This window comes from Pongo abelii, chromosome 20 (assembly GCF_028885655.2).
Source record: "Pongo abelii isolate AG06213 chromosome 20, NHGRI_mPonAbe1-v2.0_pri, whole genome shotgun sequence".
Taxonomy (NCBI): Eukaryota; Metazoa; Chordata; class Mammalia; order Primates; family Hominidae; genus Pongo; species Pongo abelii.
In genome coordinates, this window is record NC_072005.2 from 40,968,350 (window position 1) to 40,993,853 (window position 25,504).

General features: G+C 54.5%; 1 protein-coding gene and 1 long non-coding RNA gene across 2 annotated transcripts; one reads left to right on the plus strand and one right to left on the minus strand.

The window, feature by feature from the left end:
* Positions 1 to 1,008: 1,008 nt before the first annotated feature.
* Positions 1,009 to 14,625, minus strand: ATP4A (ATPase H+/K+ transporting subunit alpha). The gene is made up of 22 exons (XM_024237552.3): positions 14,589 to 14,625; positions 14,355 to 14,498; positions 14,180 to 14,239; positions 13,406 to 13,609; positions 11,805 to 11,918; positions 11,346 to 11,598; positions 10,804 to 11,072; positions 9,992 to 10,190; positions 9,577 to 9,686; positions 9,362 to 9,496; positions 8,682 to 8,874; positions 7,940 to 8,115; positions 6,698 to 6,834; positions 6,462 to 6,612; positions 6,201 to 6,369; positions 5,957 to 6,111; positions 4,737 to 4,860; positions 4,014 to 4,159; positions 2,423 to 2,556; positions 1,987 to 2,088; positions 1,811 to 1,902; positions 1,009 to 1,621 (listed from the first exon to the last, which is right to left on the minus strand). Exons 1-22 carry the CDS (start codon positions 14,598 to 14,600, stop codon positions 1,593 to 1,595), a joined length of 3,108 nt encoding a protein of 1,035 aa, XP_024093320.2. The 5' UTR covers positions 14,601 to 14,625; the 3' UTR covers positions 1,009 to 1,592.
* LOC129051939 (uncharacterized) lies at positions 8,973 to 25,504 on the plus strand. The gene is made up of 3 exons (XR_008516516.1): positions 8,973 to 9,026; positions 23,837 to 23,960; positions 25,182 to 25,504. It is a non-coding gene; the product is annotated as an uncharacterized LOC129051939 (long non-coding RNA).

Genomic DNA, 25,504 nt, shown 5'->3' on the forward strand with positions numbered 1-25,504 from the left:
AAAGAATGAGTGATTGGGGCAAGGCAGAGGTAATGGTCTTGAGGTCAGAGAGGGGCCTGTTTTTCCGAAGGGAACATAACTGGTTGGAATGAGTTCAAGGGGGCTTATAAGACTACAGAAGCTGGCGGGGGTCAGATCACAGAAGGCTTTGGGAACCAAGGAGAGCTCTAGGCAGAGGAAGGACAGGGTCCGATTTGGCTTTAGGAAGCTCTGCATGGCTGTTGTCTGAAATGGGAAAGCTGAGGCCACGAGGCCAGGGCTGGACCAGGGCAGGGCTTGGTGGGGTTAGGGGAGTGACTAGAAGCCAAGCCCAGGTGTTGGTGATCAGTGGGCTGTGTGTATTTATTTACCGGCAGGGGGCGCTAACAGGTAAGAGAAGCAAAGAGTTCCAGGATAACTGGAGCTTGGGGCTTGTAAGCCCGAGGGCTCACCACGTTTCCAAGGGAGAAGGGACCACACTGATGGGACAGTGGAACTATCAGATTGGGTCAGTGCATGGGTACAGGTATGGGGGATGATGAAGAGGCCAGTGTAGGTCACCTCCAACACTGGGGGAAGCTGGGGACAGAGGTGAGTCTCACTGCAGAAACAACGGAAGCCATGGGGGACTGGGGTGCTGTCACAAGGAAGGAGAAGCCCAGGCCCTAGCCAGAGAAAGCCACATAAGAAAGAGGAAGAGAGGTGAACAGGGGCTGGGAAAGGAGAGGCTGAGGTGGGAGGTAGGGGGATGGGGTTAACCTTTCAGGTGAGGGGTGTGAGGAGGGGACCTCCAGGAGTTGTTCAGGAACTGGCCATTGCCGGGACAGAGGAGTAAGCAGGTAGGCTCGGAGAGGAGACACCAGTGGGGGGTGGGGGATGCTTGATGTGGAAATGACTTGGGCCCCCTTGTGTCTGGGAGCCTCCAGGAGGGAGAAGGGTGCTGAGAACAGAGAAAGCCCAGAGGTGGTGGGGGGTGCCTATGGTCACGGCCCAGCTTGCCTTTAGATGCCATGACCCTGGGCAAAGGAATAGGAATCATATCCCCAAGGCAGGTTTATTGAGGACTTACTATGTGCCAGGCTGTGTCCTAGGCACTGGAGGTACAGCCCTGAATAAACAGCCCCCATGCATAGGACTGTGGGAGATCACAAGCACTAATGAGAGACGCTGAGGACAGTGCCTGGCACCGGATACAGCACAGTCAGCATGAGCTGGTTTTATTACCATCGCCCAGGACACAAGCGTGTCTTTAACGAAGGGCCCTCAGGCAGCCCTCCTGCCTGGACTGGAGTCCTCAGGACAGAAACACCCTCCAGAAGCGGCCAGCTGTACTCCCTGTCAGAGCCCCACCGCCACCGCAGGTGGGGGCTTTCCCGAGGCCAGCTCAGAGGACTGCCCAGGTGCTGCTGCTCCAGGAGGTGTGAACCTTGGGAATGGGGGAGGGGAGTGGGCAGGTCCCTCCAAGTTTGGGGTGCCGTGGGCTGCAGAAGCAGATACTGGTGGGGCTGGGACTCTTGGTTGCTCAGATATCTTGGTGGCTGTCCAGAGGGTCCCACGAGCCCTGCCCCCACCTGCTATGGCAGTTGCAGGGATGCTTGAAGGCAGTCGTCCCTCTAATAGTAGAGTTCCTGGTCCCACCAGCCTGGGAGAGAGAGGGAGAAAGGAGACTCAGTGCTGGGGGTGCCACTTAGGCAGGGCCAGGGCTCAGAGGTCAGTGCTGGTTGCTATGGAGGGTCAAGGGCTTAGAGGCCAAGTGTTGAGGATCAAAGGTGGGTGCAGCTGCTCAAACGTTTCAGTCCCCTGCCCCCAAGCCCCCAGTCTCCACACTCACTCCCTGGGCAACAGCGAACTCCAAGCTTCCGGATCTCATCATAGACGAAGATGAGGATGCCGTAGGGCAGGGGGACCAGCCACCACTGGAACCTGAAGGCACATGGCAAGGTGAAGGCCATCCCAGGCCTGTGCCCTACAGCCCCCTCCCTGTCATTGCCCCTCACAGCCTCTCACCGAATGGGCATGAAGTTGAAGATGTTGGGCATGCCGGGGCAGTAGCACAGGAAGCAGCCGATGCAGACCTGGAACACGATGGCGATCACCAGGATCTTATTCCTGGGGGTGGGGAGGATGGGACAGGCCATTAGGAATTGGAGACATGATGGAAATCAGGATACTGTGGGTCAAAGTAGGTCAGATGTCAGCAGCAGCAGGGAGGTGTTCTACACACTGAACACTGGAGTGGCCCGGGCATCTCAGCACCACCCCTTTAGTGAAATGTGGAGGGGGCCATGGGGGGAGTTAATGGTCAATTAGAAAAGTTTTTTGGCATGTCAGCATCTGGCACCGGCACCCGCTGGCATTTGCCGGCTGTTCTAAACCACAGTCAGGATCTGATGGGAGTTGGGACCAGGGGTTGGAGGGCAGGAACAGGGCCAGCCAGGGACACCTGAAGAAGCCTTGCTGGAAGGCAGAGAGGCGGCGCGTCTTGCGGATGAGGACGTCGGCGATCTGGCACACCTCGATGCTGATGAAGAACACGGTGTAGCAGGTGTACTGCTGGTACAGGCGCTGCCCGAATGTCTGCAGGCCAGGGGCAAACGGAAACAGCCTGAGTCCAGCCTGAGTCCTGGCGGAGAGCCTCTGCAGCCCACCAGGCATAGGGTCCCAGGGCCGTGAACCCCTAAATGCTCTCTCTGCCTTGCATCAGAGCTTGGGGGTGGTAGGAAGGAGAGAGGCAGGGTCTATCAGGTGTGCAGGACCCCAGACTGTGGGGCCCAGAAACCTCAGCCTAGCAGAGCTTGGATGACAGTGGCCGGGAAAACTGTAGGCTGGGCCGACTGCTTTCATAGTGAAAGTGGGGAAGCACCCAAAAGAAAGGGCCTGGGAAAGGGGAATTGAAATCCTCAGATGGGATTTGCAAAGTCCAGTGACTCCAGGGGCCAGGCGGATGGCAAAAATAGGTGAGGCAGGCACTGCGGGCCTTTGGGAACAGAGGGCACATGCCCCATTTAAAGGGGGCAGCCACTATGCAGCCCATTTCTTCAACACAGCTACTTCTTTTTTTTTGAGATGGAATCTCGCTCCGTCACCCAGGCTGGAGTGCAGTGGTGCGATCTCAGCTCACTGCAACTTCTGAATCCTGGGTTCAGGAGATTCTCCTGCCTTAGTCTCCCAAGTAGCTGGAATTACAAGCATGCGCCACCATGCCTGGCAACACAACTCCTAATACCAGCTAACTGTGGGGATTGCTGACTGCTCCAGTTGCTGAGTGTTGCACGTGCATTAGCTCATTTAATCCTCTGGGTAACCCTAGGAGGTAGATCAGTGGTGCTGGAACTTGAACATGCATGAGAAGCCCAGCAAGGGCTCCCAGAGGGCTGGGATAGAGCCTGAGAATTTGCATTTCAAACATGTTCCCAGGAGATGCTGATGCTGCTGGTCTGGGAGCAAACTGAAAACCACTGAGGTAGACTTTGATATTCTCCCCACTTTGCAGGTGAGAAAACAGGCACAGAGAGGCAAAGCAACCTGCCCAGGGTTACACAGCTTGTGAGAAGCAGTACCAGACCATAAGTCCAGGCGGTCTGGCTTCAATGTCTACCTTAACCATGACAGTAAATGTTTAAGGGAAATATCCTCGTCTGTATGTAACTCTACAGGTGAACTAAACACATCTGCTGGCCAGATCTAGCCTCACTGTGCTCCAAACCTTCATTAAAATAGGCCACATGTGCAAATACCCTGTGGGAGTGATGCTGTAGGGAAAATAGCAGAATAGGGGCCTGGTTCCACATCTGAGATGATGCATTAGTGTCAGGGCAGAGACACCCATCTGCAGTTGTGATCATCAGAAGCAGGAGTTTGGAGCTGGAGATGATGGGAAAGGCCCTTGCCCCCAGAACTGGCAGGGAGTCTGGAGGTCCGGGATGCTCTGGCTGAACTCAGTCACACGTGGAGGAACAAGTGGGCCGCACACAAGGCAAGTGGCCCAGGGAAGGAGGGAGCCCAGGGATGGGATGGGGCGGGGTGGGGCTCACCCACTCCTGGCCGTAGCTGTCCTGCAGATCTTGTAGATGGTGGTCCTCCCACTGCGCCCGCAGCCCCACGCACAGCAGTGGGAACCAGCCCTCCTGGGCCATGGCCGTGAAGTAGTCAGTGAAGCCAGCAAAGGACTGAATGGCACCTGGAGAGAGGCAAGGGGACACAGGGAGACAGATGGACACAGAGACAGGGACAAAGGAAGAGAGGGACATGGAGAGACAGGGGCACAGATACACAAAGGTCAAGGACACACAGACAGGGACATGGAAAGACAGGGACACAGATACACAAAGAAGGTCAAGGACACACAGACAGGGACATGGAAAGACAGGGACACAGATACACAAAGAAGGTCAAGGACACACAGAGCCAGGGATGCAGAAACAGTGACAGAGACACAGAGGCAGAGAGAGAAGCAGGGACAGAGAGACAGAGACAGGGACAGAGAGAAAAAGACGCATCCAGGACCCAAAAAGACAGAAATAGGCAACGACTCAGAGACAGGGTCATGGAGAGCAAGGTCAGAGAGAGAGCAGGGACACAGCAGAACCAGAGAGACTGTCACAAACAGAGAGGGACACGGAGGACAACGGAGACCCAGGACCAAATGCAGACACTGAGGTTCAGAACCAGCCAGAGCCCAAGGCAGGGCCTGAGGCAGGCGAGCAGCCCAGCGCAGAGCCCCCCACCTCCAGGCTCCCCGGCCCATGGGCACCTACCAATCTGGAAGTAGGAGTAGGCAGCCAGGGGCTCGTTGACCAATCTGTCACGCTTTGGGTTGCGTGGACGCAGGTGCATGATGTCGCTCTCGGCCTTTTCATACGCCAGGGACACAGATGGGAACTGGCCAGGAGTGGAAGGAACTGGGACTGAGGGTTTGGCTGGGCCCCTGTCCCCTCCACTCTGGGTCCCCCTTCCCCCCCTTGTGGGCAGGAACAGGACAGAGGTTAGCAGGCAGGACCTGCAGGGACAGCACAGCCACACCAGCCTGGACAGCCTGGGCCCCACTGGCCCCTGGGTGTTGGCATCCTGGTGCCCATCTTCATAAGAACATCTGCTTTTATCTGCTCCCTCTGTCTCCCTCCCTCCCTTTCTCTGTTCCTCACTCTGTTTCTCTGTCCCTGTCTCCGCTGTAATCCTCTGTGACTATATCTGCTTTTGTGCATTTCTGCATCACTCCCTATCTCTGTGTATCTTCAGTCTCTCGGTGTCGCCGTACCCCTTCATCTCCTTGTGCCTAGAGTGGCAGCAGAGCATACTGACCACGACCACAGGCTGTGGGACCTGTGACTGCCCGAGCTCAAGTCACAGCTGGGCCACTTATTTGCCCAGTGACCTGAGACAAGCCACTCTACCTGTCTATGCCTCGATGAGCTCATCAGTAAAGTAGGGGTGATAGTAACAAAACTCATCTCATAGCATGGTTATAAGTACAAAATTAAGGAAATGATCGTGTGTCTGGCCCAGAGAAAGCACTATGTAAATGTTACCAAATAAATACCCGTCAACACAGCCGTGCCTCTGGCTGCATTCGTGACTGTATCTGTGGTTCTTTTCCGTCTGTCTGCCATGGGGTCTATCTGAGGGCGTTTATTTGTCTGTGTCTGTTTAGGGCACGTGTCTGTGATTCAAGTTTGGCCAGATACCTGTTCTGTTTCCATCTCTGTCTGAGTATCTGTATCTGAGTCCCTGTGTGTGCATGGGTCGGCCTGGGCCTACCTGAGTGTCCGCCTGTGTGTGCATGGCTATAGGTCTGTCCATTTAGGTCTGTCCACCTGCCTGCTACCCGTGTGTCCTGCACTGGCTGTCATTGCACACACAAGTCTTGTCTGTCACTCTGTGCCCAAGAGTGTCTGTGGTGGTCTCTGTCCCTCCTGTCCATTTGCAGGCAAGTGTCTCTGGGCACCCTGTGGATGGGTACCCTGGGCTGTGGACTCACAATGTCAGTGCAGAGTTCGATGAAGAGGATGGTGATGCACCCGAGGGGCAGGGGCACGCTGACAGTGATGTAGATGAGGTAGGGTGTCAGCTCCGGGATGTTCTTGGTCAATGTGTAGGCAATAGACTTCTTCAGGTTGTCGAAGATCAGTCGACCTGTGGGGTAGGGCGGGCACCTCAGCCTCTTCACAGCCCTCTCCCTCCTGTGCCCACACCGCCTGCCCTCTCCCTGGCCTGGCTCGGACCCTGCTCCACGCCTGTCACAATGGAGGCAAAGTTGTCATCCAGCAGGATCATGTCAGCTGCATTTTTGGCAGCATCCGAGCCAGCGATGCCCATGGCTACTCCGATGTCTGCCTTCTTCAGAGCTGGGGAGTCATTCACACCATCCCCCGTGACGGCCACAATCGCACCCTGCAGGCAGTGGGTGGGTGGTCAGAGAGAGGCCAGTCCAAGACCAGCCCCCCCTGTCTGTCCGCCTGCCCGCCCTCATCAGCAGAGCTCACCAGCCGCTGGCAGCTCTCCACGATCACCAGCTTCTGCTGGGGGCTGGTGCGCGCAAACACCATCTCAGGGTGGGTGCGCAGGGCCTCGACCAGCTCTGATGGGTCCATGTCCTTCAGCTGCATGCCATTGATCACACAGGCACGGGCGTCCCTGGGGAGGAGATGGGAGGACCTCGCTGGGACCTCAGTCTGTGCCAGATGTGGGGAGAACCCCGGGGAGGTCTGGCGGGGCTTACTTGCGATTAACCTGGTCTACAGGCACACGGAGGCGGGCAGCGATGTCCTCCACTGTCTCGCTGCCTTCTGAGATGATGCCCACACTGGCTGCAATGGCCTTGGCGGTGATGGGGTGGTCACCCGTTACCATGATCACCTGTAGGGGGAACCAGTGGATCACTGACCCCTTCAGATCAGCCCAATCTCCCTGTCCTCCCTGGGAGACATCTGCTGATACACATGTTCATTTACTTGACCAAGCATGACCACCTGCTACATGCCTGGGATATAGCAGAGACAAAAGAGACAAAAATCCCTGTCCTTGAGGAGCTGACATTCTAGTGAGGGTGACAGAAAATAAAGAAACGAATTATATAGTATGTTAGAAAGTGGAAAAAAACATATTAAGCTTGGTGAAGGAAATGGTGACTCGATTTTAAGTGTACCCAGGGAAGGGCTTATTGAGAAGGTGATATCTGAGCAGAGACCTGTAAGAGGCGACAGAGTCAGCCATGTGGAAAGCTGGGAGAAGTGCTCCTGGCAGAGGGAACAGCAGGTACAAAGGCCCTGAGATGAGGACAGGCCCGAACTGTCGGAGGAACAGCAGGGAGGACAGCATAACTGCAGAGGAGTGAACAAGGAAAGAGGGCTAAGGAACAAGCTTAGAAAGGTAACAAGGCCCTGATCTAACAGGGCGGTAGAGACACAGGAAGGGCTTGGGCACTGCCTGCCTGGCCTTGGCTTTCCCACCCTTGTTTTGTGTTTGGGGAACCACTCTTCTCCCTTAGACCATCGGTTGCAGTGAGGTCCCTGGCTAAGATTGGGAAAGTAAGCCCAGACCTGGCCAATCAAGGTCTTCCATCCCCCAGCCACAGTGACTGGCTCAGGGATAAATGAGTGACCCAATCTGGTGCTACTGCAAAAGAGGCACTCTCTTTTTGTGGGGTGGCTAAGCAGGTGGGAGTTAAGTTTGAGCTGCTGGAGCAGGGGTGTGTGTGTCCCCAAGTGAAGGGAGTGCCTGCAGATAAAGCCAGCAGAGAGAAGAGCAGAGCTGAGACATGGAGAAAGGAAAATTCCTAATGACACTGAGCCCCTGGATCTGGCTAGACCTGAAGCTTAATTCCCCAGAATTTTTCAGTATCATAAACCAATGCATTTTGGTTCAAGCCAGTTTCAGGTGGGTTTGTCATGGGGTTCTTCAACCCAAATCCTGCTGCCATCCTCTATCCTCACCCCACTTGTTCCTCCCCACAGTGGCATACCCGGATGCCTGCGGTGCGACACTTGAGCACAGCATCAGGGACGGTGGCCCGGGGTGGGTCAATCATGGATACAAGTCCCGCAAAGCAGAGGCCGCTAGATGGAAAGTTCATGGCCTCTACGTCGAAGGCATAGCCAGGCGGGTAGTCCTTCTCACTCAGGTAGAGCTGGCAGAAGCCTGACCGGAAATGGGGAAGTCAGGGAGGAGCCCTGGGCAGACCCTTTCTTAGCAGGGCCAGGAAATGGGTAAAATAACCAGGCCCCTTGCACCAAACACCTATGGATGCCTGACCTTGTGCTGACCCCTTCACTCATATTATCTGAATCTACCCTCACAACCACCCTGTGAGGCCCATTCTCATCTTACAGATGAGGAAACTAAGGCTCAGAGAGGGGACATTTCTTGCCAGAGGTCACACAGCAAGTAAAAGGCCCATAATTGACCACAGATCTGCTTTCTAGGGTACAGGCAGCGAAGTTTAAGGCATCAGGACAAAAATTGGGAGAGGTCAGAGGTCAGGATACGGATGAAAAGTCCAGGTGAGGACTGGGGTCAAGGTAGAAAGTGAGGACAGACAGGGGTCAGGACTGGTATAGGGAAAGTCAAGGGTGAGGCTGTGGACTGGGACAGATCAGCCAGCAGCCAGGGATGAAGACGGTCAGGGCTGGGCCGGGAGTGGTGGGCAGGGTCTGTGCTAGCTCCTCCTCGCACCTGGAGTCTCCTCCCCTGCCCAGGGGTCTCACCGAGCACACGTTCGCCCAGGCCTCCCAGGCTGAGGTAGGCGGTCTGGAAGGCCTCGCGCCACTGCTCGTCCAGCGGCAGCTCCTGGCCCTTGATAAGGATGGAGCTGCAGCGCTCCAGCACGCGCTCGGGGGCGCCCTTCATCACCAGCAAGTGTCGCGGGTCCCGCGGGTCCTCCAGTGTATGGATGGACAGCTGTGGGCGGGGAGGGGCGGGGCTGTGGACGGGGGAACGGGGCGGGGCTGAGGAGAGGGGCGGGGCCGAGAGCTCGGTGCGGGGTCTGAGAGCTGCGGGGAAGGGTGAAAGTGGAAGATGGAGGCCTTGTGTGGAGGGGTCCTTGGTAGAAGGTAAGCGTTAAGGCGGGGCTAGGTGCGGATTTGGGGCCCTGGACGCAGGGAATGAACAGAATTAGGGTGCGGAGTTGGGCTGGGGGCGGGATTTGGAGAGCGAGGTGCTCCCCATGGACAGTCCCGCCGAGTAGAAGCTGTGGGCGGGGCTGGGTGGTGGGCGGGGCCTTGCCTCTGGTGGACCGGGCCATAGGCGGAGCGGGAGATGGGGTGGGGTTTGGCTGCGGAGAGAAGGGGCAGGGAGCGAAGTCCCTAGTGGCCCGCTCATGTGGGTGTGGCCTGGGGCGGGGCCCGAGGTGGGCGGGCCCAGGCCGTGGGCGGGGCCGGCTGCGCACCTGGAACTTGTTGGTGGAGTTGAAGGGGATCTCGCAGACTTTTGGGAAGCGGTCGCGGTAGCCCATGGCGTTGCCCAGCGTCAGCTCCGAGAACTTGAGCAGCGCTGTCTCCGACGCGTCTCCAATCACGATGCGCTGGGAGCGGGGACCGGTGTCAGGGGCGAAGCCGGCTACACCAGGCTCCCGGGATTCCCTGGAGGCCCCCTTGCTCTCACCTTGGGCACAGGCACTGCATCCTGGCCGGACTTGAAGGCGGCGCGGTTGCACAGGGTGAGCACCCGGCACAGCGCCCGCCACGTCTCCGAGGACTGGTCAAACGTCTGCCCTGCAGACCAGGCGTCCAGGCTGGGTCCCGCACGGCGGCTCTCCCGGACCAGAACCGAGCCCCCTCCTCCTAGGCTCATATCGCGGGTCCCCTCCCCAGACCTGGGTGGGATTGGGTTCCACCCAACCCTGAGAGAGCCAACCCCCGATGACCCTTCCCTCTAGACCCAGTAGCGAGTCTTCTTTGAGACCTGGAGCCGAGCCGCCCCGCCTTCGTACAAAGCCCTCCCTACCTCCCTAGCCCGCTTCAGGTCTCCACCATCCACCAGATCCTGCCCTGGCGCCTGTGCCCTCCCTCCCCCACACCTGACTGGTCTTCCGTGGTGTCAGCTGTGTGGATGTGGTTGTCAAACCACAGATGGGACACAGTCATGCGGTTCTGAGTGAGAGTCCCTGTCTTGTCGGAGCAGATCACTGAAGTGGAGCCCAATGTCTCCACCGCCTCCAGGTTCTTGACCACGCAGTTCTTACTGGCCAGGCGCTTGGCTGTCAGGGACAGGCAGACCTGGGGAAGGGGTGAGCACCGCAGGCTGGGGACCCACACTTGCTTCCAGTCCTCTTCCCCGCCTCAAAGAACCGGGAAGGCTTTACCCCAGCCGCGGGGCTGCGTGTGCAACGTGCTTCTGCAAAAACCAGGTGTTTTCTCGGCCCCAGCTTTTTGTTCAGCCAGTGCTTTGTTTGGGACTCCTTCCCCAGTCTGCCCAGATACAGTAGCGAGGCCCCTCTCTGAGCTGTCCCAGCCGAGGTTCTGAAAATTCTCTTCACACAATCAAAATGAGAAGAGGAACCTTCCCCGCACCTCCCTTGGGACTGGTCTGGAGCTGGGTGCTGATTGTGGAAGGCCTGGTGACGTGCTGGCTGCCACACAGGACCTCAGCCTCTTCCGGCCAAGGACCTGGCCTCATCATCTCAGCGCCCTCAATGTGTGGCACAGGATGTGGCCCAGGGCTGCCTCGGGAAGGACTTGCTGAATGAGTGGATGATGGGAAGGTGGGAGAGTGGATGGGAGCTGAGTGGACAGATAGACAGGCAGGGAGGTGATGGGGGAAATGTGGAGGAAAGAACAGATGGTTGAGCAGGCCCCTTAGCTCCCTGCATCCCCGCCTGCCCCCACTCACTGTGACAGTGGCCAGCAGCCCCTCAGGCACATAGGCCACCACGATGGCCATGAAGAAGACCATGGCCCGCAGGAAGGTGTAGCCAATGCACATGGCCACGATAAAAAATGTGGCACCGAAGAGAATGGCCAGGCCCGCGATGATGTCCACAAAATGCTCAATCTCGATAGCGATGGGTGTCTTCTCGTTTTCCACCCCTGACGCCAGCGATGCGATGCGCCCAATGATGGTGCGGTCACCCGTGTTCACCACCAGGCCCTGCGCGGTGCCTGCAGGGGGGCCAAGGCGTGACTCAGGGATAGGGGGAGGCAGTGGGGTGTGCACTGCCATTTGAGCTGAAGGACAGCCAGTCACCACCAGTGGAGGATGTGACCTGGGGAGAGGGTAGTGACAGTGGGAGACAGAGAAGCAGTGTGCCCCAGGGAGGTGGTAGTCATGTGGGGGAGAGGCAGGGAGGCAGAAGCCCCCCGTCCTAGAAGGTAGCAGGAGAGGGGCCAGTGGAGGCAGCAGTTACTGGGCAGGTAGGCGGGGGCTTCACAGACCCTCAAGGCACATGGTGGAGAAGAAGGCGATGTTGCGGGTCTCCAGAGGGCTCTCGTGCGTGCACTCGGGTGAGCGGGTCTGTGGCTCGGACTCCCCCGTCAGCGAGGAGTTGTCCACCTTGCAGCCCTGGGCCACCAGGATGCGGATGTCAGCGGGCACTCTGTCCCCACCTTTCATCTCCACCAGGTCGCCCACCACCAGCTGGTCGGCGTTGATCTGGAATTTGTCTCCATCACGGATGACAGTGGCTTGCTGCGGGGCAGGAGCGCCAAAGTTGAAGTGGACGGGGTTGGGGGGGGGAGCTGCTGCATGTGGGGAGGTAAAGGATGGGGAGAACTGGGACCCATGGGGAGAGATGGAGGCCACGGATGAGGGACAGGTTGGGCCTGATGGAAGGAGGGTACAGGAGCAGTTTGGAGTCTCTGGGATCTGGAGTGGCTGGGTGCTGGGGAACCCACCTGTGGCACAAGGTTCTTAAAGCTGGCGATGATGTTGGTGCTCTTGAATTCCTGGTAGTAGCCAAAGCAGCCGGTGACAACAACCACAGCAATGAGAGCAATTGCCAGGTACAGCTGGCGACAGGGACAGGGCTGGGGTTATTCAGAGAGGCTGGAAGCTGCCTGCCTCAGGCCACCCACCTGCTCCTTGGTGCCCTGGTGTTCTTGGTTTTCCCCATGCTTTTCCCCACCTACTAGGAAGCTCCATGCACCATTCCCTGTAGACTTTAGCCTCCTCCCATGTCCCTCATACCCCACACTCGCCTGTCCTGTCTTCTCAGTGTCTTGTGTTTCTGTGTATATTTCATATCCTCTGGCCCTGAATCCTCAATCTTCCATGTCCCATATCTGTGACTTGTGCCCCAAATCACTGTGTGCCTTGGTCTGACGCGTTCCCTTCTCCTGTGTCCCTAAGCCTTGCATTCCCCACGTCCACTGTCCCATGTCTCCTCCTGTCCCCATGGCCTGTATTCCCTGTGTCTCCAGTTTCACATCCTGGGTTTTCCATAATCTGCTGCCACCCTCTGTGTGTCCCCTGGGCTCCCTCGTCCCTGCATTCTCACATCCCCATCCCTGCGTGTGCTGCGGACCTTGTGCGTCGTGGTCTGTGTCCTCCGTGGCCATGGCCCCTATGTTCCAGCTCCCCAGTCACTGTGTCCTGTGTCTCCCATGTCTACGTATCTCCGAGTTCCCATCCTGTGTCCTGTGGCCATGACTTTTCGAGCCTCTGTCCGATGTCACATGTCCCTGAGTCCCCATGTCCCTTGCCCTCATCTCTGCCATATGTCCAATGTCCCTTGCCCTGCACCTCCATTTCTTCTCTGTCTCTGTGCTTCTATGTCTCATGTTTTATGTCTATGTGCTGTGTCCTGAGGCTTGTGTCCCTGCCCTGGTGTCCCATGTCTGAGTCCCAAGGTCTCCTGTTCCCCATGCCCCAGTCTGTCTTGTGTCTGCACTGCATGTCCTCTGCTTCCAAGTCCCATCTCTCTTTTTTTTTTTTTTAGACACATTCTTGCTCTGTCGCCCAGGCTGGAGTGCAGTGGCACGGACTTGGCTCACTGCAACCTCCACCTCCTGGGCTCAAATGATTCTCCTGCCTCAGCCTCCCGAGTAACTGGGATTACAGGTGCCCGCCACCACGCCCAGCTAATTTTTGTAATTTTAGTAGAGACGGGGTTTTGCCATGTTGGCCAGGCTTGTCTCGAACTCCTGACCTCAGGTGATCTGCCCGCCTCGGCCTCCCAAAGTGCTGGGATTATAGGCATGGGATTACGCGCCCGGCCTCCAAGTCCCATCTCTTATGTATCGCATTGCCATACTCTTTATGCCCCCACCTATGTCCCCATACCCGAGACTCACCCCCGTGTCCCTGTGTCCTGTGTCCTTGGGTCTGCCCCATCCATATCCCAATGTCCTCCACCCCCCATGACCCCTGTCTTGAGACTGCCTTTCGTGTTCCTCTATCCCCATCCTCCTCTGCCTGTCTTGTCCCAAGTCCCATGCTCAGTGTCTTCCATCCCCAGGTCCCCATGTCCCAAGCCTGTCCCCACAATATGGCTCACATTGTCGTCGGTGGTGAGGTCCCCCTCACTGGCCTGGATGGCAAAGGCAATGAGGCAGATGGCGGCGGCCACCCACATGAGGCACTGCAGGCCCCCAGCCAGCTGCCTCGCGAACTTGACGTACTCTGGAGTGCCCCGTGGTGGCCGCAGTGCGTTGGGCCCGTCCCGCAGCAGCAGCTCAGCAGCCAGGCTCGCAGACAGGCCCTGAGACAGAGGGGCAGGGCGAGGCAGTGCTGGGGGCTTTCCTCCACATGCACACCCCGCGGGAAGCCACCTGCCTCAGTTTCCCTTCACCAGCTCCGTCCGTCCTGCTCCTTCTCATCTCTTTGTCTCTTGGTTCCTGCCCCCACCCCGTCTCTCCCTCCCTCCTTCATCTCTGCCTTTGTCTCTCTCTCCTCACTCTCCTTTCTGTGTTTCTCTCTCCTGCTGCTCTCTCCGTATTTGTCTCTGCCTTCTCTGTCTTGCTGTCTCTTTTCATCTACTCCTCTCTCCATCTCTGTGTCTAGCCCTTTCTTTCTAATGCTTTCTCCCTTCTCTCCCTCTCCTTCTCCCTCTCTCTCCCTCTCTCCATCTCCCTCCCTGTCTCTTTGCCTCTCTCCCTCTCTCTCTCCCTCTTTCCTCCCTCCCTCTCTCCCTTTCTCCCCTCTCCATCTCCCTCCCTCCCTCCTTCCATCTCCCTGTCTCTCTTTCCCTCTCTCAATCTCCCTCCTTCCATCTCCCTCTCCCTCCCTCTCTCCCCCTCCCCTCTCTGTACCCTTCCAGTCTTCAGCTCACCTTGGTGGCACTGGTCTGGTATTTCTGTTCCAGCTCCGCCACTGACAGCTGGTGGTCGTTCTGTGTGGTGGGGTGGGGCAGGGTGCTTGCTCTGGGCTCTCCTGGCCCCCTCACCGCCCACGGCCTGGCTCCCAGCCCACCCTCCATCTCCCGCCCCTCCCCAGCTGGAGCTCACAATCTCCATCTCCTTCTTCATGTTCTCCAACTTCTCCTTCCTCTTGCCACCCCCACCACCCGCCTTCTTCTTCTTGCTCATCTTGGCAGCCATGTCCCCGCCAGGGCCAGGACCCAGCTCCACCGAGTAGAGCTCGTAGTTCTCCTGGGAATGGATGGGATGGAGGGAGGGGGAACTCAGATTCCACTGCAACCCCTGTCCCCACCGCACCCCAGACCCCTGGGCCCCACTCACGGCCTTCCCCATGGTGCCCGGTGCCTGTGCTCCCACCTGACAAAGCCTGGGCCTGGACAAGTCCTGATATACCCGGGGAGGGCGGGGGGTGGAGCAGAACCGCCCAATCACAGCTGATTACAGGGCTCCTTGGGGTGACCTCTAGGCCTGGGCACCTCAGGCATTCCCTCCTGAGCTGGCCCCCCCTGCCCAGATCCCCCCATGTCAACCTGCCCTGAGATCAGGGAGCCCCTGGGAACAGCCCCAGCAACAAGAAGAGCAAACATAAGGTGCTCATTATGTGCTGGGCATTGTGCTGACGGCTTCCTTGTGCTAACTTATTTAACCTTCCAATAACACTTTGAGGGGACAAGACCCCTTACAGATGGGGAAACTGAGGCATGGAGGGGTTGAGTCATTCTCCTATGGCTCCATCACAGGCTAGGACGTAATGGAGTGAGAACCAGATCGGCTGGCTGCAGAGTGTCCTCTTTCAGTCTAAATAGCACGTGCCTGATCAACTGGAAGAGGAGGGTGCTCCCACACTCTTTTTTTTTTTTTTTTTTTTTTTTGAGATGGAGTCTCACTCTGTCACTCAGGCTGGAGTGCAGTGGTGCAATCTCAGCTCACTGCAACCTCCACCTCCCGGGTTCAAGCGATTCTCCTGCCTCAGCCTCCTTAGTAGCTGGGATTACAGGCACACACCACCACACCCGGCTAATTTTTGTACTTTTAGTAGAGACAGGGTTTCACCATGTTGGCCAGGCTGGTCTCGAACTCCTGACCTCAGGTGATCCACCCGCCTTGGCCTCCCAAAGTGCTGGGATTACAGGCATGAGCCACCGCGCCCTACCATGCTTACAACACTCTCTATGGTGGCTAAATGTTTACTGAACTCTGACTATTCACTATGGGCTGGGTGTGCTCTGTGTGTCATTTGAATGGTTTCCTTAGCAGCTAACAGCAGCCCTGTAAAGCGATGTTCTCTTCTTAGCCCCCATCAGGGACTTTGCAGAAGATTTCAACATCTAAGAATTAGGGACAGGGTTCCAGCCCGGGCTTGACCCCAGAGCCTGGCTCTTCTATGGCACCACCAATGGAAAAACCCAAACTTCCCTGCAGCAGCACCACACACGTGCCAGGCTCTGCACGTGTGACCTCATGGGTCTTTGCAAAAAAAACCCTGTGCAGGCAGCGCTATCATTCCTGTTGTGCAGAGGGAGAAACTGAGGCTCACAGGGACTCACATATCCAGCTAGAGCCTTTACAGCTCTCAACCATTCCCCGTCCCTACCCTAGATGGGGAAACCAAGGTGCAACATGGGGAAAAGATGTGTCCAAGGGTCTTGGCTTGATCTTGGTGTTTGGTGACAGATGCCAGGAGGCCTGGGGACTCCCTCCTCATCTCTCAGGTAGGGACCTCCATGGGCAGCAGCAGCGAGGGGCTGGGCCAGTGGAATGGTGGGGACCTTGGTATGTTATGGGGTGAGCGTGTCTCCAGGAGCAGGTGAGCGTGCACCTGATAAGATAACTGCCCTGGCAATGTCCTTCTCTGCTGGGGCAGGTCACCTGGGAAACTCAAAGCTGTTGGGCAGCCAGAGCTCCTCCCTGCACCCACACAGCTGGTCATTCCCAGCCTGCTAGAAGAAACCTCTAAAGAAAGGTGGCGTGGGGCCGCATGCTGTCCTTGCAGTGAATTTACCCACTCACTGGGCGCCTGTCAGCTCTGAGCCATGTGTGTCAAATAGCTTGTGTCACCCCTTTGCTTACAACCCTCCAAAGCCTTCCCTTCCCACTCAGAATAAACTCCACTCCTTCCTGCAACATCTGGCCCTGGTCACCTGTCCTGCCTCCGTCACTGCTAGGTTTCCAGGGGCACTGGCCTCTCTGCTGCACTTTGCACAGACCAAGGTCATTCCTGCTTCAGGACCTTGGCACTTACAGCTCCTTCTGCCTGGGCCCCCTTCCTTAGATGTCTGCACTGGCTTTCTCACCTCCTTCAGGTCTCAGCTCAAATGTCACCTCTTCAGAGAGTCCACTCTGTAATACTGCACACTGTGTTCTGTTCCTTTACCCCACTGTATTTACACCTCTTACTCCAACCTGACACTGTGTTTTCTTTTTATTTGTTTGGTGTTCATTAGAAGGAGGACTGGGCTGGGCACTGTGACTCACATCTGTAATCCCAGCACTCTGGAAGGCTGAAGTGGACAGATCATGAGGTCAGGAGTTCGAGACCAGCCTGGTCAACATGGCGAAACCCTGTCTCTACTAAAAATACAAAAATTAACTGGATGTGGTAGTGTGTGCCTGTAATCCCAGCTACCTGGGAGGCCGAGGCAGGAGAATCACTTGAGCCTGGGAGGTGGAAGTTGCAGTGAGCCGAGATTGTGCCACTGCACTCCAGCCTGGGTGACAGAGTAAGACTCTGTCTCAAAAAAAGAGAAAAATAGATAGATAATACATGTTAGACAGATAGATGGATACATAAATGATAGATGATTTATAGATTTTTTTTTTTTTTTTGAGACAGAGTCTTTCTCTATCGCCCAGGCTGTAGTGCAGTGGCAAGATCTCGGCTCACTGCAACCTCTGTCTCCTGGATTCAAGCGATTCTTGTGCCTCAGCCTCCCAAGCAGCTGGGATTACAGGCACCCGCCACCATGTCCAACTAATTTCTGTATTTTTAGTAGAGACGGAGTTTCACCATGTTGGCCAGGATGGTTTCGAACTCCTGGTCTCAAGTGATCCACCCGCCTCGGCCTCCCAAAGTGCTGGGATTACAGGCGTGAGCCACCGCGCCTGGCCAGAATTTTTTAAATTTTTGGCTGAATCATTTGAGAGCAAGTTGGAGACAGGATCCCCTTTATCCATACTTAGGCATGTGTCTTCTATGAACAAGGACATTTTCTTACCTAATCACAGTCTAATGATCAAATTCAGGAAATTAACATTAATAAAACACTAGTAAATAATCTAGAGCAAGCTTGTCCAACCCATGGCCTGCAGGCCACACGTGGCTCAGGACTGCTTTGAATGCTGCCCAATACAAATTCATAAACTTTCTTAAAACATTATGAGATTTGTTTGCAATTTTTTTTTTTTTTTTTTTTTTTAGCTCATCAGCTATTGATAGTGTTAATGTATTTTATGTGTGACCCAGGACAATTCTTCTTCCAATGTGGCCCAGGGAAGCCAAAAGATTGGACAGCCATGATTTAGAGGATTTATTTGAATTTCCCCAGTTTTCCCACTAATGTCCTTTTCCTAGTCTGGGATCCAGTCCGGGACCACACCTCACATTTTGGCTTCCTCCATTGCGTAACAATTCCTCTGTCTTTCCTTGTCTTTCATGACCTTGGAGTTTTGGAAGAGTACGATTCAATGATTTTGTAGACTTCGCTCAGTGTGGCTTTGCTGCTGGTTCTTCGTGATTAGGTTCGGGTTGTGTGCTTTTGGCAGGATCACAGAAGGGATGTGTCCCCGCCGTCCCCTGCCCCAGAGCATCATCGTGTCAGGCCATGCTCCATTTTTGAGTCTGTAACTTGTCTAGAGCAGGGTGGACATGATGGGGAGGGGTCTCAAGAGCCTTAGGGAGTGATCAGGAAACCATTCGATGCCCTCTTTACTTTTTACTCAAAACAGTGCCACAGCCAGGGCTGGCACCCAGCTGCCCTGGTGGTTAAAGTAATTGAAAGAAATACAGCCACTGCCTGAGCCCCCAGCACTTCCCCTAAGACTCCAGACCTCCCACACCCAACCCCTTAAAGTGGATGCCTGTGCCATTCCCAAGTCCTTGTCCTTTTTTTTTTTTTTTTTGAGACGGAATCTGGCTCTGTCACCCAGGCTGAAGTGCAGTGGCACGATCTTGGCTCACTGCAACCTCCACCTCCTGGGTTCAAGCGATTCTCCTGCCTCAGCCTCCCAAGTAGCTGGGACTACAGGCGCGTACCACCATGCCCAGCTAATTTTTGTATTTTTAGTAGAGACGGGGTTTTGCCATGTTGGCCAGGCTGGTCTCCAACTCCTTGCCTCAAGTAATCCGCCCACTTCAGCCTCCCAAAATGCTGGCATAACAGGTGTGAGCCACCACGCCCAGCCACCCTTGTCCATTCTGACCGTCCCCTGCTCAGCTAGGTTCATGGGTAAATACTTTTACCTACTCCCCTAATTTTGCAGTCTTCAGATGGTACGCAAGTTGTGTGTTTTTGTGGGGAAGGTCTTTGCTTGGGCCATTTATTATTTCACTGTGTGTCTAAGCAATACTAACCCCTGTCTCTGGGAGGTGAACACAGAGGCCTTAGTCCACAGGCAAGATCTGGATAAGTTGGGAAGTGCTCCAAGTCTTTGGCACCCTGGAATGCAGCCTGGGTGGACCGCACGATGCCATTTCAGGCGGATGGACAACCCCTAGCACAACTCAGGGGCAAAGAAACTTCTCACAAGAATGTTGCAAGTGTGACACGGTCCACAGTAGTGCAAGTTTCTCTGAGCCTGGGACACACAGAACATTGGAAACTTTTTTGAGAACAATTAGTGGTCAGAATTGAAAAAAATTTTCTTTTCTTGAGAAAGAGGGGGCAGAGGACAGACTATTAAATGGATGATGGTCCAGGAGCGGTGGCTCATGCCTGTAATCCCAGCACTGGGAGGCTGAGGCGGGCATATCACTGGAGGTCAGGAGCTTGAGACTAGCCTGGCCAGCATGGTGAAACCCTGTCTCTACTAAAAATACAAAAATCTGGCCGGGCGCAGTGGCTCACGCCTGTAATCCCAGCACTTTGGGAGGCCAAGGTGGGTGGATCATGAGGTCAGGAGTTCAAGACCAGCCTGACCAACAGGGTGAAACCCCATCTCTACTAAAAATACAAAAATCAGCTGGGCATGGTGGCGCATGCCTGTAATCCCAGCTACTCAGGAGACTGAGGCAGGAGAATCGCCTGAACCTGGGAGATGGAGGTTGCAGTGAGCCAAGACTGCGCCATTGCATTCCAGCCTGGGCGACAGAGCGAGACTGAGTCTCAAAAAAAAAAAATTTGCCTAGTGCAGTGGCGGGTGCCTGTAGTCCCAGCAACTCGGGAGGCTGAGGCAGGACAATCTCTTGAATCTGGGAGGCGCGGGTTGCAGTGAGCCGAGATTGCACCACTGCACTCCAGTCTGGGCGACAGAATAAAACTCCGTCTCAAAAAAAAAAAAAAAAAAAGGTGGATGGTGAACATTACTTGGGTTTGAAGGGGAATTTGAACAATAATGTCCTAGAATTGTGGCCGTACACACTCTTAGGAACCCAGCGCCCTGTAAACCTTGATGGGATCAGACCCCTGGCTATTCCTCCTCCTTCCCATGTTCTACTTTTCCCTTTCATGCTTTGGGATCCTGCCCGCCCAGGCCTTCTGCTTTTCCAAATGATCATTTCAAAACCTCGGCACATGCAATTTCCTCTACCTGAAGTGTGCACCCTACCTCCTCCCCATGTTTAACCACTCCTCACCTTTCCTGTTAAGCACAGACAATCCTTCCTCCAGGAAGCCTTGGACTACCCACCAGGCTGGGTCAGGCACCTCCCTGGGCTCCCCATCACAGCCCCCACCTCCCTGCCTGTGCTTCCCCCATCCCAGTCCTGACGACTCTGACCCTATAATTCCTCCATCACAGCCCTGACCACTCTGGGCTGTCATGCTTTGGTGACATTTCATCTCCCCCTCCAGATCCATGAGGGCAGGACCCAGGATGTCTCAGTCACCACTGTGTGCCCTGCATTACCCGGCCCGGGCTGGCCTGGGAAGTGTTTGCCAAGTGACAGGAGTCATTGTGACTGTGACTTTGGGTACAGTGTTTGCGTCTCCCTGATAAGATAATGGGCCCAGCAATGCCCTTCACCTCCTGAGCAGGCCACCCCGCCCCCCTCGACCCTGGGAGGATGAAAGCAAGGGGCTGGCCATGAAGGGACCTTGCTTCTCCCTCCTCTCCAGGCCAGGTGCAGGGGCAGGTGGTCAGAATTGAAAAAATTGTCAAGGAGTCAAGGAGTTGGCCCCCAGCCCAGCTAAGCTGGCAGCCAGGCCCCTGCGTTCTGTCCCTCTCCCATCTTTGTGCAGATTGGAAAGGTTGGCCATCCTGGACTGGGTGCAGAGCCCTTCACTTCTTCAGGAAATTTCCAGGCTGTCCTTGCTCTGGGATCTTAAAAAATCATATTCAGGGCCGGGCGCGGTGGCTCACACCTGTAATCCCAGCACTTTGGGAGGCCAAGGTGGGCGGATCACCTGAGGTCAGGAGTTTGAGACTAGCCTGGCCAACACGGTGAAACCTCGTCTCTACTAAAAATACAAAAATTAGCCAAGCATGGTGGTGGGTGCCTGTAATCCCAGCTACTCAGGAGGCTGAGGCAGGAGAATCGCTTGAACCCAGGAGGTGGAGGTTGCAGTGAGCCGAGATCGCGCCGTGGCACTCCATCCTGGGCGACAAGGGTGAGAGTCTGTCTCAAAAAAAAAAAAAAAAAAAAAAATCATATCCGGAATCCAACCATCTCTCCCTTCTCCTCTGCCCCCACCCTGGTCCAGCCTCCATGCATTCCTGCCTGGGCTCTCCTGGCTCCTGCCTGCCCCCTGTCCCTGCCCCCACACTCAGCCACAGGAGCCTGTGAACACCTGAGTCAGGGCAGGGCCCTCCCTCAGCTCCACCTTCCTCCAGATAAAGCAGAGTCCTCACTTTGGCCCTAATGATCAGGGCCCTGCTGCCCCTGAGCTCCCCTCCTCCCCGGTCCATTTCACTCCAGGCACACCGACCTCCCTGCTGCTTCTCAGATGCCTCAAGCCCTGTGCATTTCTTGTTTCCTCTTCCTGGAATGTTCTTCCTCCAGGTAACTGCATGGCCTCCAGTGTCCCGTCATCAGCTCTTTACTCACATGTTGCCTTCCCCATGAGCCTCCTTGACTAGCCTAATTAAAATCTTAACCCGCAGTCACCCTCCAACCCTCTGCATCTCCATGACCTTCTCCGTTTCCCCCCATAGCACCTGTGACCTTCGAATAAGGCTTTCTTATTTATTGAGTTTTCTTACTGATTTTCTTATGTGTTTCCTGAAGCCCCCTGATAGAATGTGAGCTCCACGAGGGCACAGACCAGCCTGTTTTACCTGGTTTTTTGTTTGGTTGGTTGGTTGGTTGTTTTTTTTTAAACTGACATATCCCTAGTGCCTAGAGCAGCATACGGTAGGTGCTCAGTAAACTTGTATGTATGTATGTATGTATGTATGTATTTATTTATTAAAGATAAGGTCTCACCAGGCTGGAGTTCACTGGTACAGTCGTGGCTCACTGCAGCCTCAAATTCCTGGGCTCAAGCAGTCCTCCCACTTCAGTCTCCAGAGTAGCTGGGACCACTACACTCTGCTAATTTTTTTTTTTTTTTGTAAGAGACAGAGTCTTGCTATGTTGCCCAGGCTGGTCTCAGCTGGTCTCAAACTCCTGGCCTCAAGAAATCCTCCCACCTCGGGCTCCCAAAGCACTGGGATTGCAGATGTGAGCCACTGTGCCCAGCCTTCAATAAACGTTTGCTGAATGAATAAATCTCAGTGTCCCTGGGATACTCACTCAACAGCAGCAGCTGTCATAGCCACAAATACGGACACAGACACATGGTCCTGCCTTGGGATGACATTCATTGCCCTAAAAAGGTTGAACCCCAACATAAAACACAGGGATAGGCTGGGTGCAGTGGCTCATGCCTGTAATCCCAGCACTTTGGGAGGCCGAGGCAGGTGGACCACCTAAGGTCAGGAGTTCGAGACCAGCCTGGCCAACATGGTGAAACCCCGTCTCTACTAAAAATACAAAGATGAGCTGGGTGTGGTGGTGGGCACCTGTAATTCTAGCTACTCGGGAGGCTGAGGCAGGAGAATTGCTTGAACCTGGGAGGCGGAGATTGCAGTGAGCTGAGATTGCACCACTGCACTCCAGCCTGGGCGACAGAGCGAGACTCCATCTCAAAAAAAGAAAAAGCCACAGAGGGACAGAGACAGACACACACAGAAACCCTCATGATAACAGGTGACAATCTCCGAGAGCTTGCTGTGCTCATCTCTGTCCCGAGGATTTCTATGTGTGAGACCACGCATCCTCACAGTAACTTTATGGGAAAGGTACTGTCTTCATTCCTATTTTACTATGAGGAAAGTGAGGCACAAAGGGGTGAAATGACTTGCCTGGCTATCACACAGCGAGTATGTGGCAGAACCAGGATTTGACCCTAGGCAGCCTGGGTGGAGAGTTCCTCACGGATCTGTGGCTACCCAGAACCATGGTAGACACCACGTGACCAAGAGGATGCCCATGAAAACCATCCTCCATTTAATCAGTTACCAGATATTTATTGAGCATCTACTATTGCCAAGCTTTTTGTTGAGTGCTGAGATCTGAAGTGAATCACGGTCCCCACCCATGGTGCTTGCACTCTAGGAGGAGAGGCAGGTGGTGCTAAGACAAACAAATATTTGACTGCAAATTATGAGAAGTACAGGAAGGAAAAGTATGGGGGGACTTGAGGAGAGAGGCAGAGAGGAGGAACTAGAATTAGATTGGGGTATCGGAGAAGGATGTCTGAGGAAGTGACATTTGAGATGAGGCTTAAAAGATGAGGAGGCAGCCAGGAATGACATAGGTGGAGGAACAGCAGGAGGAAAGGCACTGAGGTGAGAATGGGGGTGGCGTGCCTGAAGCTGGGCAGGGAGGCTGGCCTCGAAGCTGAAATGAGGTTCGTGAGGGTGGCAGAAGCTGAGCGCAGGGGTCCATCTACATGGGGTCTTGTAGGCCAGGGTGAGCAGTGAGCATTTCATTTAAACATTTTTTTTTTTTTTTTTTTTTGAGACAGAGTTCTGCTCTGACGCCCAGGCTGTAGTGCAGTAGCGCGATCTTGGCTCACTGCAAACTCCGCCTACCAGGTTCAAGTGATTCTCCTTCTTCAGCCTCCTGAGTAGCTGGGATTACAGGCGCCCACCACCTCACCCAGCTAATTTTTGTATTTTTAGTAGAGAGAGGGTTTCCCCATGTTGAATAACCACCGCACCTGGCTAAAAAAAAAAAAAAAAAAAAAAAAAAAAAAAAAAAAAAATTTGAGACAGGGTGTCACTCTGTTGCCCAGGCTAGATTGCAATGGCACAGTCACAGCTCACTGAAGCCTCCCTAAGCTCAGGCAATCCTCCCACCTCAGCCTCCTGAGTAGCTAGGACTACAGGCACGCACCACCACACCAAGCTAATTTTTCTATTTTTTGTAGAGATGGGGTTTCACTCTGTCACCCAGGCTGGTCTTGAACTACCGGACTCAAGCAATCCTCCATCTCTCAGCTTCCCAAAGTGCTGGGATTTCAGGTGTGAGCCACCATACCTGGCCTCTCACAGGTAATTCTATGGCTCTCTATTTCTCTGCTTTAAAGCCACAGCCCAGATGTCACCTTCTAAGAGAGGCTTTTCCTGAACACATTATTATATGCATCTCCTCCCACCTCCCAACCTCTCCATTTCATTTTCTTTGTGCTGTTTATGATGGTCTGAAGTAACTTTGTTAATGTACATTTTCTTTTCTTTTTTTCTTGCTCTGTCAACCAGGCTGGAGTGCAGTGGTGCGATCTCAGCTCACTGCAACCTCCACCTCTCAGGTTCAAGCCATTCTCCTGCCTCAGCCTCCCAAGTAGCGGGACTACAGGCATACACCACCATGCCCAGCTAATTTTTGTATTTTTAGTAGAGATGGAGTTTCACCATGTTGGCCAAGCTGGTCTCGAACTCCTGACCTCAAGTGATCTGCCCACCTTGGCCTCCCAAAGTGCTGGGATTACAGGTGTGAGCCACCGTGCCTGGCCAATGTACGTTTTCTTATTTATGTTCTGGCTCCTCTCATAATAACATAATATTCTGTGAGTCAGTGGTTTTATCGGCCCTGTTCAGACTGAATCCTTAGGCCCTGACCAATGCCCAGCGCACAGAAAGTGTGCAATAATGGCTGTGGAATGAACGAATGCATGAAGCCTCCAGGATATTTATCAAGCAGCACGCAGGGAATGTAAGTGCACAGCCCACTGCTATGGCTTCAATGTATGTGTTTCTTCAAAATTCATATGGTGGGACTACCACCCCAAGGTGATGATATTAAGAGGTGAGGCTCTGGGGAGGTGATTAGGTCATGAGGGTTCTGCCTTCATGGATGGGATTAGTGCCCTTATAAAGGGCTTGAGGAGGCTGGGCGCGGTGGCTCACACCTGTAATTCCAGCACTATGGGAGGCCAAGGCGGGCAGATCATGAGGTCAGGAGTTCAAGACCAGCCTGGCCAACATGGTGAAACCCTGTCTCTACTAAAAATACAAAAAAAATAGCTGGGCATAGTGGTGCATGCCTGTAATCCCAGCTACTCGGGAGGCTAAGGCAGGAGAATTGCTTGAACAGGGACCCGGGAGGCGGATGTTGCAGTGAGCCAAGATCATGCCATTGCACTCCAGCCTGGGCAACAAGAACAAAACTCCGTCTCAAAAAATACATATAATAATAATAATAATAATAAAGAGCTTGAGGGAGTGAACTCATCCCTCTTTTTGTCTTTCCATCTCATCCCTCCACCATATAAGGAACAGCACTGGTCCCTTCCCCCTTCCTCCATGTAAGGACACAGCCACAGTGCACCATCTTTGTGAAGATGAGAACAAGCCTGCGCCAGATATTGAATTTGTTGGTGCCTTGATCTTGGACTTCCCAGTCTCTAGAACCGTGAGAAATAAATTTCTGTTGTTTATCAATTACCCAGTCTCAGGGATTTTATCATAGCAGCCCAAATGAAGACATCCACCCACACAAACACAAATACACAATCATGCAGAAGGCATTGTGTGTATTGCTCTCACAAATGCTGGTAGGACAGCCTGGCAACATAATGAGACCCCCGTCTCTACAA

Bases quoted from the DNA above. Each gene is read 5' to 3' on its own strand.
- ATP4A (XM_024237552.3), bottom strand. The intron at 6,112-6,200 runs GTCCGAGCCAGG...CCTACCCCACAG, and splicing joins TGTGACAGGCGTGGAGCAGG to GTCGACTGATCTTCGACAAC. The intron at 2,089-2,422 runs GTGTCCCTGGCT...CCCCACCCCCAG, and splicing joins TTCCAGCAAGGCTTCTTCAG to GAATAAGATCCTGGTGATCG.